The 13,091-nt window shown below is 46.4% G+C and overlaps 1 protein-coding gene across 1 annotated transcript in view; it reads right to left on the reverse strand.

The window, feature by feature from the left end:
• The window catches only part of cntnap2a (contactin associated protein 2a), a 2,445,269-nt gene that overhangs the window by 1,537,426 nt on the left and 894,752 nt on the right, over positions 1-13,091 (reverse strand). The window contains exon 4 of the mRNA XM_038797786.1: positions 9,018-9,165. Coding sequence (XP_038653714.1) covers positions 9,018-9,165 — 148 coding nt within the window. The remainder of the gene's footprint in view (positions 1-9,017; positions 9,166-13,091) is intronic.

The raw sequence follows: 13,091 nt of genomic DNA on the forward strand, positions 1-13,091 counted from the left end.
CCGGCGTGCCGTGAAGGCTGGCGTGAAACTGGCCGTGTTTCACGGCAGCCTCAGAGCTCCGTCCTGGGACCCGATTCTCCCCCCCCCCCCCGGTGGGGCTAGAATCGGGGCCCGGGGAATCACGGCGACGCGGAATTAGTGAACATCGCTAACTCCGCCCACCAAGAGTCACGGCGGCTGACGCGCACGATGACGTCTGCCGCGCAGTCGCGCGTTGGACAGCTCCAACCCGCACATGCGCGGATGACGTCATCACGCAGACGCGTCAAACCCGCGCATGCGCGGGCCTTCATTCCCCTCAGCCGCCCCGCGGACTGATCCTGCGGGGTGGCGGAAGAACAAATAGTGCGCGGGTATCGGACCTGCTGCCCGCGATTGGTGCCACCGATCGCATGCCCATGCCACCCTTGGCACGGCCGTGCTGCGGCCGTGCCAATCGGTGCCATCGTTGTCCGGGATGGGCACTTTGCAGCCGTTTTCACGAACGCTGAAAGCAGGTGTGATCGCGGCCGTGAAAACGGCCGTAAACTCTGCGGTATTCGGCCCATCGGCCTGCGGAGAATCGCTGTTCGCCGTAAAAAACGGCGAGCAGCGATTCGTGTTGGGGGGTGGCCGGAGGGGGTGGAGAATAGTGGGAGGCCGTGAAAATTGTTGGGAAGGCCCTCCCGCTATTCTCCGACCCATCGTGGGCAGCGGAGAATCACGCCCTTAGTACTTAAATGATTTCATCTCAGTATGGGTCCTGAGGTCTGCCCATGGTGGATAGTGGGTGTGTTGGCATGGAGGGTGTAGGGACAAATGGTGGTGGGTAGGTGACATGAGTTGGCACTAAGTTGGCATAGGGGGTATAAAGGACCATGTGGTTTGGTGGAGGGGCATAGGTTGGCAGAAGGCATTAGGAGCCATTGAGTGTGGATGGGGAAGTATGTGGCAGTTGAAGGGTTGAATGCACTTTTTACATATTGTTTCTTTGGCAGCTGGAATGAAATTCTGTATCACCTTTCACCCAGCCCAGTTCCACACCTGGCAACACCTGCGCTGCCTTCACACTGATCCCAGGGTCAGACGACCCACTTCCCATTACAACCTGCCCTCTGGAATGAAAATCAGAACTTCTGGAACACTTTTTAGGCCTCAGGATGCAAAACCAGGAGTTCTCACGACCCTGAGGTCCAGGCCAAGGAGCACAAATTCAGGCCATAGTATCTAATGCAGGGCTATCCAACACGTTGGCTGGATGTGGCCGCTTGAGGCAATTTTCAAATTGTCGATTGGTGGAGTGGAAGATTCTGAAAGAAACTGCTCCTAAGTATGCTGCTGATACACTCACCTGCCTGTAGCAAATGTGGGAAAGTAGTACTCTGTGATTGGAGGAACAACAACATTGCGGCAACTAGTGTTCTCTGGAAAAACAGTATTTGCAGGAGGAGAGCAGAAGAGGGAAATGCCATGCTGGGGAGGAATAAGTGTAGGGGAGTAAAAGGATATCAGGCTCGGCATGGGAGGGAGATGCTGCACGGCAAGGTGCGGGAGTAATATGATGCCGGGTCGCAAGAGGCTGGAATCAGTGGTGCCAGCAGGAGTGTTGAGGATAAAGAGACTCACTGGTGTTGTGGGGCAGAGTAGGAGAACGGGGGCAGAGGGGAACATGCGTGTGTATGCTTCTGTGCACGTGTGTATGTGTCTGTCTCACTCGCAGTCCCAATCACCTCCCTCACACACCAAACACATCACATCCATTCATATAGCTTTTCAAAAAATAATTTAATGAAGATGTGCTTTGCTGGCCTGCTGGTAATGGTACAGTGGGAAAAAGCTGGGTCATGAGGTTGCAGATTGTGATCAAGTACAATTCTGCTACTGTTGATGGCCCACAATGCCTCATAGTTTCCCAGTCTTGAGTTGCTAGAGCTGTTCCAAATCCATCCCAGTTAGCATGGTGGTAGTGCCTTTGTCTTCACAAGGACTGTGTGGTGGTCACTCCCACCGATACTTTTATAGACAGATGAATCTGCAGCAGGAAAATTAGTGAGGATGGTTCCTCACCACCTGCCGCAGACCCTGTCCAGCAACTATGCCCTTCATGCACCTTAGTCAGTAGTAGTGCTGCCATGGCACTCATGGACAATGAAGGGACACTTATGCCAATGATGGGTAATGAAGACCCCCCATCCAGAGCACATTCTGCACCCTTGCCTCCCTCAGTTCCTCCTCTAAGTGGTGTTCAAAATGGAGGTGTACTGAAATGAAATGAAAATCGCTTATTGTCACGAGTAGGCTTCAAATGAAGTTACTGTGAAAAGCCCCTTGTCGCCACATTCCGGCGCCTGTTCGGGGCGGCTGTTACGGGGTGGGGTGTGGTTACATGGTAATCAGCAGGAGGTTTCCTTGCCTATGTTTGACTTGATGCCATGAGACTTCTTGGGGTCTGGACTCAAGGTTGAGGACTCCCGGCGCAACTCCCTCCCAACGGTGTACTGCCGGTCAGATAGGACATACCCAGAGGTGGTGATGGTCGCGTTTGGGACATTGTCTAATTCTGTCAGTATAACTCTATCAGGCTGTTTGACTAGTCTGTGAGGCAGCTCTCCCAATTTTGCCACAAGCCCCCAGATGTTAATAAGGAGGACTTTGCAGGATCAACAGATCTCCGGTGCTGAGGTCAATGCCGGGTGATCCATCCAGTTTCATTTGTTCATGTGGTGGTTTGATGCAACTGAGTGGCTTGCTAGGCCATTTCAGAGGGCATTTAAGAGTCAATCACATTGCTGCGGATCTGGCTTCAGATATAGACCAGATTTCCTCCTGTAAAGGACATTAGTGAACCAGGTAGGCTTTTTCGACAATCGACAATGGTTTCATGGTGGTCATTTGACTTTAATATTTTTTTTAAATTGAATTAAATTGAAGAGGGCAGCAGAGCAGAGCTTCTGATTGGCTGTTCCGGGGACATTTGCATACGTGCAGTGCGGTCAGCGTAAGTTGAAGGTGGTTTGTGAAGGGGCTGTTCTCGAGTGACAGCTTTACCCGAAACACTACTTACGTAGTGTCTCCCACCCATCCTCCTCCTCTAACCAAAAAAAAAGTTCTGTCCGTTGGCCTAGTTTCAGCCGTTCAGAGGAGGAGGAGCAATCTCTGGGTGAGTATAAAAACTCACTTTAACCCGGGGATCGAGGCCTAGTTTCGGGAGCCGTTCAGAGGAGGAGGAGCAGTCTCTGGGTGAGTATAAAAACTCACTTTAACCCGGGGATCGAGGCCTAGTTTCGGGAGCCGTTCAGAGGAGGAGGAGCAGTCTCTGGGTGAGTATACAGACTTAACGGTAACCTCCTGTTTTCCACTTTTTTTTTCAAAAGTGACATCAGAGGGAAGCTGTGATCTGATTGGTTGGTAACCAATCTGCCCCAAATTTAAAACTCGTAAACTTAAATTAAACAAATTAATTAATTAGAGATGGCTGGTCAGGTGATGTGCTTAAGCTGCTTGATGTGGGAGCTGGCAGATCCCATTGCGAGCTGCAGCGACCACATCTGCAGTAAGTGTTGGCTGCTCGAAGAACTCCGGCTCAGAGTTGATGAGCTGGAGTCTGAGCTTCACACACTGAGGCACATCCGGGAGGGGGAGGCTTACCTGGACACTTTGTTTCAGGAGGCAGTCACACCTGTCAGAGTAAATAGTTTAAATCCTGCCAGTGGCCAGGGACAGCAGGGTGTGACTGCAAGTCAGGCAGGTAAAGGGAACCAGCAGTCAGGAACTCAGGAGCCTCAGCCCTTGACCCTGTCCAACAGGTACGAGGCACTTGCTCCCTGTGTGGATGGCGAACAGGGCTGCAGGAAGGATGAGTCAGCTGACCAAGGCACCATGGTTCAGCAGGCCATTCAAGGGGAGGAAGTAAATAGGCAAGTTGTAGTTGTAGGGGATTCTATTATCAGAGGGATAGATAGTATCCTTTGTGAGCAGGATCGAGGGTCCCGCATGGTATGTTGCCTGCCCGGTGCTAGGGTGTGGGACATCTCTGACCGGCTTGAAAGGATATTGGAGAGGGAGGGGGAGGATCCAGTTGTTGTGGTCCATGTCGGTACCAACAACTTAGGCAAGCCTAGGAAAGAGGACCTGTTTAGAGATTATAAAGAGTTAGGATTCAAATTAAAAAACAGGTCCTCAAGGGTCATAATCTCCGGATTACTGCCCGAGCCACGTGTAAATTGGCATAGGGAGGCAAGAATAAGGGAAGTTAACACGTGGCTGAAAGAGTGGTGTGGGAAAGAGGGGTTCCTTTTCATGGGACACTGGCATCAGTTTTGGGACAGGGGGGACCTATACCGTTGAGATGGTCTCCACCTGAACCGAGCTGGGACCAGTGTTCTGGCGAAAAGAGTAAATAGGGTGGTCAATAGGACTTTAAACTAGAGATTGGGGGGGAAGGGAAAGTCAGGGAACCAAGAGGTGAAGGAATCAGTGGGAAGCGTAGCTGCTTAGGATTACAAAAAATCACGAAAAGACAGAGCTCAGGAGAGGTTACGATAGTCCCCATCCCACAAAATATGACACAGTGTATGGAAAGGCTCAGTAAACCAAGGTCCACCACACTAAGAAAACAAAAAGGGACAGTCAATAGGGAATTAAAGGTGCTATATTTAAATGCCCGCAGTGTACGGAACAAGGTAGATGAGCTTGTGGCCCAGATTGTGACTGGCAGGTATGATGTGGTAGGCATCACAGAGACGTGGTTGCAGGGGGTTCAGGACTGGCAGTTAAACATCCAGGGATTTACAACCTATCGAAAAGACAGAGAGGTGGGTAGATGGGGCGGGGTTGCCTTGTTAATTAGAAATGAAATTAAATCAATAGCACTAAACGACATAGGGTCAGACGATCTGGAGTCTGTGTGGGTAGAGTTGAGGAACCACAAAGGCAAAAAAACCATAATGGGAGTTATGTACAGGCCTCCTGAAAGTGGTCAGGACCAGGGGCACAAAATGCACCACGAAATAGAAAGGGCATGTCAGAAAGGCAAGGTCACAGTGATCATGGGGGACTTCAATATGCAGGTGGACTGGGTAAATAATGTTGCCAGTGGACCCAAAGAAAGGGAATTCATTGAATGTTTACAGGATGGCTTTTTGGAACAGCTTGTGATGGAGCCCACGAGGGAACAGGCTATTCTGGACTTAGTGTTATGTAATGAGCCAGAATTGATAAAAGACCTTAAAGTAAGGGAACACTTAGGAAGCAGTGATCATAATATGGTAGAATTCAGTCTGCAATTTGAAAGAAAGAAGGTAGAATCAGATGTAAAGGTTTTACAGTTAAATAAAGGTAATTACAGGCGCATGAGGGAGGAACTGACGAAAATCGACTGGAAGCAGAGCCTAGTGGGAAAGACAGTAGAACAGCAATGGCAGGAGTTTCTGGGAGTAATTGAGGACACAGTGCAGAGGTTCATCCCAAAGAAAAGAAAGGTTATCAGAGGGAGGATTAGGCAGCCATGGCTGACAAAGGAAGTCAGGGAATGCATCAAGGCAAAAGAGAGAGCCTATAATGTGGCAAAGAGTAGTGGGAAGTCAGAAGATTGGGAAGGCTACAAAAACAAACAGAGGATAACAAAGAGAGAAATAAGGAAGGAGAGGATCAAATATGAAGGTAGGCTAGCCAGTAACATTAGGAATGATAGTAAACGTTTCTTTAAATACATTAAAAACAAACGGGAGGCAAAAGTAGACATTGGGCCGCTCCAAAATGACGCTGGTAATCTAGTGATGGGAGACAAGGAAATAGCTGAGGAACTTAATAAGTACTTTGCGTCAGTCTTCACAGTAGAAGACATGAGTAATATCGCAACAATTCAGGAAAGTCAGGGGGCAGAGTTGAATATGGTTGCCATCACAAAGGAGAAGGTGCTAGAGAAACTAAAAGGTCTGAAAATTGATAAATCTCCGGGCCCAGATGGGCTACATCCTAGAGTTCTAAAGGAGATAGCTGAAGAAATAGTGGAGGCGTTAGTTATGATCTTTCAAAAGTCACTGTAATCAGGGAAAGTCCCAGAGGATTGGAAAATCGCTGTTGTAACCCCCCTGTTCAAGAAGGGAACAAGAAAAAAGATGGAAAATTATAGGCCAATTAGCCTAACCTCGGTTGTTGGCAAAATTCTAGAATCCATCGTTAAGGATGAGATTTCTAAATTCTTGGAAGTGCAGGGTCGGATTAGGACAAGTCAGCATGGATTTAGTAAGGGGAGGTCGTGCCTGACAAACCTGTTAGAGTTCTTTGAAGAGATAACAAATAGGTTAGACCAAGGAGAGCCAATGGATGTTATCTATCTTGACTTCCAAAAGGCCTTTGACAAGGTGCCTCACGGGAGACTGCTGAGTAAAATAAGGGCCCATGGTATTCGAGGCAAGGTACTAACATGGATTGACGATTGGCTGTCAGACAGAAGGCAGAGAGTTGGGATAAAAGGTTCTTTTTCGGAATGGCAACCGGTGACAAGTGGTGTCCCGCAGGGTTCAGTGTTGGGGCCACAGCTGTTCTCTTTATATATTAACGATCTAGATGACGGGACTGGGGGCATTCTGGCCAAGTTTGCCGATGATACAAAGATAGGTGGAGGGGCAGGTAGTATTGAGGAGGTGGGGAGGCTGCAGAAAGATTTAGACAGTTTAGGAGAATGGTCCAAGAAGTGGCTGATGAAATTCAACGTGGGCAAGTGCGAGGTCTTGCACTTTGGAAAAAAGAATAGAGGCATGGACTATTTTCTAAACGGTGACAAAATTCATAATGCTAAAGTGCAAAGGGACTTGGGAGTCCTAGTCCAGGATTCTCTAAAGGTAAACTTGCAGGTTGAGTCCGTAATTAAGAAAGCAATTGTAATGTTGTCATTTATCTCAAGAGGCTTGGAATATAAAAGCAGGGATGTACTTCTGAGGCGTTATAAAGCACTAGTTAGGCCCCATTTAGAATACTGTGAGCAATTTTGGGCCCCATACCTCAGGAAGGACATACTGGCACTGGAGCGGGTCCAGCGGAGATTCACACGGATGATCCCAGGAATGGTAGGCCTAACATACGATGAACGTCTGAGGATCGTGGGATTTTATTCATTGGAGTTTAGGAGGTTGAGGGGAGATCTAATAGAAACGTACAAGATAATGAATGGCTTGGATAGGATGGACGTAGGGAAGTTGTTTCCATTAGCAGGGGAGACTAGGACGCGGGGGCACAGCCTTAGAATAAAAGGGAGTCACTTTAGAACAGAGATGAGGAGAAATTTCTTCAGCCAGAGAGTGGTAGGTCTGTGGAATTCATTGCCACAGAGGGCAGTGGAGGCCGGGACATTGAGTGTCTTTAAGACAGAAATTGATAAATTCTTGATTTCTCGAGGAATTAAGGGCTATGGGGAGAGAGCGGGTAAATGGAGTTGAAATCAACCATGATTGAATGGTGGAGTGGACTCGATGGGCCGAATGGCCTTACTTCCACTCCTATGTCTTATGGTCTTATGGTCTTAATTGAAATATTATCATCTGCCATGGTGGGATTCAAACCCAGGTCCCCAGAGCATTACCCTGGGTATTTGGATTACAATTTCAGCAACAATATATCTCTGTGCCGCCACCTTCCTGTTTTGTTAGTTGAATCTCAACTAATTAATCAGATGTTCATAATACACAAGAGGAGGAAAGGGACTTTTTGCTTCTGTGCTACACTTTAAAAAAAAAAGTCATTGACAAATATTATGCCCATTGAGATGTTGGTCAGTACATTTCCAGCCAGCTATTAATCAGTTGTGCTGTGCCAACATACAAAATTGTCTGGTAAAGTTGTTTATTCCAAATTTAGCTGTTAAACAGATTCTCTTTTTTGGTCTGTTTCCCGTCCACCTCCTTGCGCCCCACAAACAAACTTTGAGGATTGCACAGGCGAATTTCCATTTCTCTGACGATCAAAAGAATTGCTGAGAACATAAAAGCCTCTAATACAATATCGTCCTCCCTGCAAAATAATACATCACATTTACATTCAAAATCTTTGGGCGGGATTCTCTGATCCTGAGGCTACGTGTTGACACTGTCAACATGTCCTCAGGAGCAGAAATTCTGACGCCGATGGGCGCTGCGGGACAGGTGTGATTGCCACACATGCGCAATGGCTCCCTTCTCTGCGCTGGCCCCACGCAACATGGTGTAGGGCTACAGGGGCCGGCGCAGAACAAAAGAGGTCCCCAGCCCGAGGGGCCTGCCCGCCGATCGGTAGGCTCCGATCATGGGCCAGCCCACAGCGGAGGGCCCCCCCGGGGTTGGACACCGCCACACACACACACACACACACCCCCTCCCCCCCTAAACCAGGCCTCCCCCAGATGCATCCATGCCGGGAAAGAGCAGGTGTGGACGGCGCCGGCGGAACTCAGCTTTTTCAACGTTGTCGCTCGGCCCACCCTGAGCCGAGAATCACCGGGAGGGGGCCCTGTAGAGCGGCCCCTGACTGGCGCCACGCTGACCACGCTGGCACCAATGGCGCCGATTCTCCATGCTCCAGGGAATCGGTGGACCAGTGTCGGGGCGGCGTTTCGCCTGTCCCAGCGATTCTCCGGCTGGGCCTCAGGGTGAGAGAATCCCGGCCCTTGTCTTCCCAGATACATAGATTTAGCATATTGAAAGTAAAAAGCTTTTATTGTTTCGATGGTAAAATAAAGCACATTTCCCAAATTAAACCAAAGCCAAGATCAACGATCAAGTACTGAGATTTGTGGAGTCACAGCTGTGTCCTAAATTAAAAACTGCTAATTTCATACGGACTAAATTCAAATGAAATGTGTCCTGTGTTAAGAAGACTGGTAATCAATATCCAAGACAGCTGGATCCTGCAAGCAGACACAATCCTTCCAAAGGCACGAACAATTCCTGCCTTGTCATGAGGGATTAGTGTTACTTAGATTGTCAATATTTATTCTTTCAATCGGTCAAAATTCTGTAATGTAAGAAAGTCTACAGTAGTTAATATTTGTTACTGATACTTACAGTATGGACAGCCAAAGACTTCCATTCTCAGCCCAATATGCCCTTCACCATTCCAGTCCAGTGGTACCAAACGTACATAACGTGCAATGATTGGATGCTGTAAATCATGCCTCACAACTCCATCTGAGTTTGTGTTGCCTGCAAAGGCCTGCAAGGAGAAAAGCACAGAATTTTTAGCATTGAGAAGTCAACATATTGGGCCAAAAGCACGAGTACTGATTTAACAGATATAACAATACAGACAACTTCTGAAGTACAAACTTGATGAATGCTATTTCATAATTGCACAGCTTTTCGTCTGTAGTGAACTGGAGTATTATTCAAGACACCAAATCAAGTTTTTTTTTTAAACTACTGAACCTTGGAACTCCAAGTAAATTGGCAAAATACTTTTTATTCACATCAATCAAATCACGTTTTTCTGTTAAGAAAAAGTGATTCACATGCTGATGAAGCGCTCTTCAGCTCTGGGTTGGGGAGAGGGTGACCTGGTATTTATCATACCGTAGCTCAATCACCCCAAACAAAGTATTACATAGTCCCATATAAGTTCTGTATCATGAATGGGAGTTAAATAATACTGCTTTGTCACTTAAGCTATTGTCTAAGAGATTATTAAACAACGCAGATCATGTCCATAGCTAAATAAACTCAGACAAATATTCTGGCAAAAGCAGTTGTTTTTTGTGCTCAGTTACCTAGTCAAGTTAATCAAACCTCATGGAGTTTTCAGAAATGGTGCTTTCAAGACTTTACAATCACACTGTATTTTTACTGGGCTACCAAGCCAATTTGATTACAGAGTACTTTCCAGAAGAGTATTTTGTTATTCTAAAGTATTTTGCTGTGGCTGTTGTGGTGGCTGTTATGTTCTGCGTTCTGTAGTACAGGTGCACACAAAACATCTAGCTCTTTGACGAGTAAGATAGTAGAAAGATAACAAACAAATTATGATATAAATGGTAATGAAATAAATGAATTCAGTAAATTCTCCTGGAGCTACCTTTCATGCGACTTTCGTCTAGTAAAACTTAGTACTACATCACTACATACATTGATAGATAACTATATACATTGATGTGCGCATGCATATCACCACAGTGGCAAGGATGCATGTTTAAGGCTTGAAACAATTTTCTTGAATGGTCCAAGAAGTTCAGTTCGTCAAGGAATTTGAAGGTGGTGAGGGAGACAGATTGCCTTGCTTTGGCTCAGTTGACAGTCATCATGAAACTCTGGATGAATTGCAATTGCTAATTTATTTTCCTTCCTGTACGGCTCTGGTTTTCCCTTTGCATGGTTATTTGGATTTGTCAAGGTAAAAGGGAACCAAAGAGGAGAAGAATATTTTGATTAACCTCTAAAAGCCCATGGTTGCTCTGCATTTGGCTGAACTCAGGTAGAAATCAATCGTCACTTGCACAGAACATGTCCTATAGGTGATTCACTTATTTGTTATAGAAAGGTGTAAAATAAGCTACAAAAACATTTTAATACATTGCAGGATCTCGGTTAGCCTGCATGATATGGGTGCCATTGCAGGGAATGAGTCGGGCTTTCTGGGACTACAAGGCCAGCTTCAACAAGAGTCCACCTCCAAGGTTTTAAAGTGCCTTGTGACACTCCTTCCTCCTAGATTGTCAAGTAACTTCACCTTCAAATACGTTTCAGATCTTTGGCAATGCCACACAGAACACTGCTGCTCCAAAAAGGTACCTTTCTCCACAATACTGAGTCACCAACCTTGGGCTGTACTCTCTTCAGGGCTTCTCTCCAGCCAACTTTGCCTCAAGTCTTCTCCTTGTAGCTTTCTCTGTTTAATTTGGAGCCGATTTCCGTACTTTATCTCAGATTTACTGAACAGGCTCCGTTTCTGATCTCCGTCCATGTCCCTTGTCCCTTATCTGCGACTGTCTTCTGGGACCTCTTTCTATCCCACTTCCTTGTTTGAGACCACTTCCTTGTTCCCCTCCCCATGAGCTGCACCCTGAGTCACTTTCTCTGCAACAATGCTTTTTCAAGTCATCCGGCCTGCTGTTTCACGCTGTTTAACTTTTCTCCTTTTGTTCTGTGTGTTCTCACTGGGTGGGATCCCAACCGAAGGACATAAAATGGACAAACTACCCATGTGCATAGGGCTGGATCCCGACCTGGGCGGCACGGTGGCACAGTGGTTAGCACTGCTGCCTCACAGCTCCAGGGTCCCGGGTTCAATTCCAGCCTTGGATGACTGTGTGGAGTTTGCACTTTCTTCCCGTGTCTGCGTGGGTTTCCTCCGGGTGCTCCGGTTATCTCTCTCAGTCCAAAAATGTGCAGATTGGGTGGATTGGCCATGCTAAATTGCCCCTTGCCGTCCAAAATGTTAAGTGGGGTTATTAGGTTAAGGGGATAGCATGGAGGCGTGAGCTTAAATGGGGTTCTCTTTCCAAGGGCCGGTGCAGATGTGATAGGCTGAATGGCCTCCTTCTGCACTGTAAATTCTATGAAATCTATGAAGACGTGAAGGACACCAACTAGGCATGTACAGCCATTTCGCAGTCTGCACATGTACAGAATTCCCGAGGTCCGCTGGGAATTATAGCTTCCGAACAAAGGTTCTGATTTAACCTCAAGTTTTCATCACAATACATTCATCGACAATGAAGGTGCTCCATCTGTTGATGACTTTATTTTATTCAGCTGCTTGTGACAGTGGCTGTTGACATGGCATTGTCACAGATTCCCGGGGCATGATGCACTTCAGTTGTACATGCACTTTGATCAGTCTAATTGTTTTCTCTGCAGGTTTTCTTTTTGCTGTCATAGTAATTAATGATTCTCTATTTTTGTCATCTTTTAAAGTTCAAGTTTGCCTTTGTTCTTGCTGTGGCTTAGTTTGTGGTGCTTTTTCTCAATTGCTGAGCACGGACTTTTGTTGTTTTGGAATGCTTTCCGTGTTACATTTATTCATTGCTGGTAGCTCTCTACAAAAACCAGGCAGGGGAAGATCCAATAACCTACTGTGCTGTAGATGTGAACAAATTTGTTCAATCGGGGAAAAATAGGGTCCAGGTTATCTCAATAGCATTGCCACTGTATTGCCTGCTAAAACAATGGCACGGTATAATTTAAAAAACAGACTTCCATTTAAATTTTTGATTGTCTTTAATCAAAATTCAATTAAATTTATGAAATGTTTTCTGAACATATTGTGCCTCATGGTCAATTTCAGAGCTTCACAAAATAAAATTCAAATTGACACTTTACAAGGAAAAGATGGCAATCAGGTTATCTCCACCAAATGAAAAAGTATATATTATATAGAATATATTTGTATTCATTTATAGGATGTCGGCATCACTGGCTAGACCTGCATTTACTGCCTATCCCTAGTTGCTCTTAAGAAGGTGGCGGTAAGCTGCCTTCTTGAACTGCAGCAGTCCCACAATGCTATTAGGGAGGGAGTTCCAGTATTTTGGCCCAGCGACAGTGAAGGAACGGCATTATATTTCCAAGTCAGGATGGTGAGTGATTTGGAGGGGGACCTCCAGGAGGTGGTAGTGTTCCACAAATATCAGCTGCTCTTGTCCTTCTATATGCTAGTGGTCGTGGGGTTGAAATGTGATCCCGAAGGAGCCTTAGTTAGTTCCTGCAGTGCATCTTGTAGAGCAGTCTTTTCAAACTTCGGGATCCATGCCATCCAACCTTTGCGACATACACCTCATTTGCTTACCTTTAATACGAAAGGGGAGCCTGCTTGGTCCTCACAATCTCACTTCAATCAGGTTGAAAGGAGGAGAAGTCAATGCGCATATCAGGTGCAGACTTCTGCCAGTTCCTTTGTGTTGCCTTCATCTTTATGAAAACGGAAAATTCAACATTGCACATGTGGGTCGGCATGAAGGGTAATAGCAACAAAATACTTGTTTTGCTCAGCACTGAATACTCCTAGGAGATGCCACTCCAGAATGCTGACAGCCTCATAGGTTTTTAATGTGGTGTCACAACTAGCTACAGCAGCGTAGTCTTTTAATTTGGATAGTAAGACGTCTTACAACACCAGGTTAAAGTCCAACATGTTTGTTTCAAACGCTA

Source organism: Scyliorhinus canicula, chromosome 5 (assembly GCF_902713615.1).
Source record: "Scyliorhinus canicula chromosome 5, sScyCan1.1, whole genome shotgun sequence".
NCBI classification, from domain to species: Eukaryota; Metazoa; Chordata; class Chondrichthyes; order Carcharhiniformes; family Scyliorhinidae; genus Scyliorhinus; species Scyliorhinus canicula.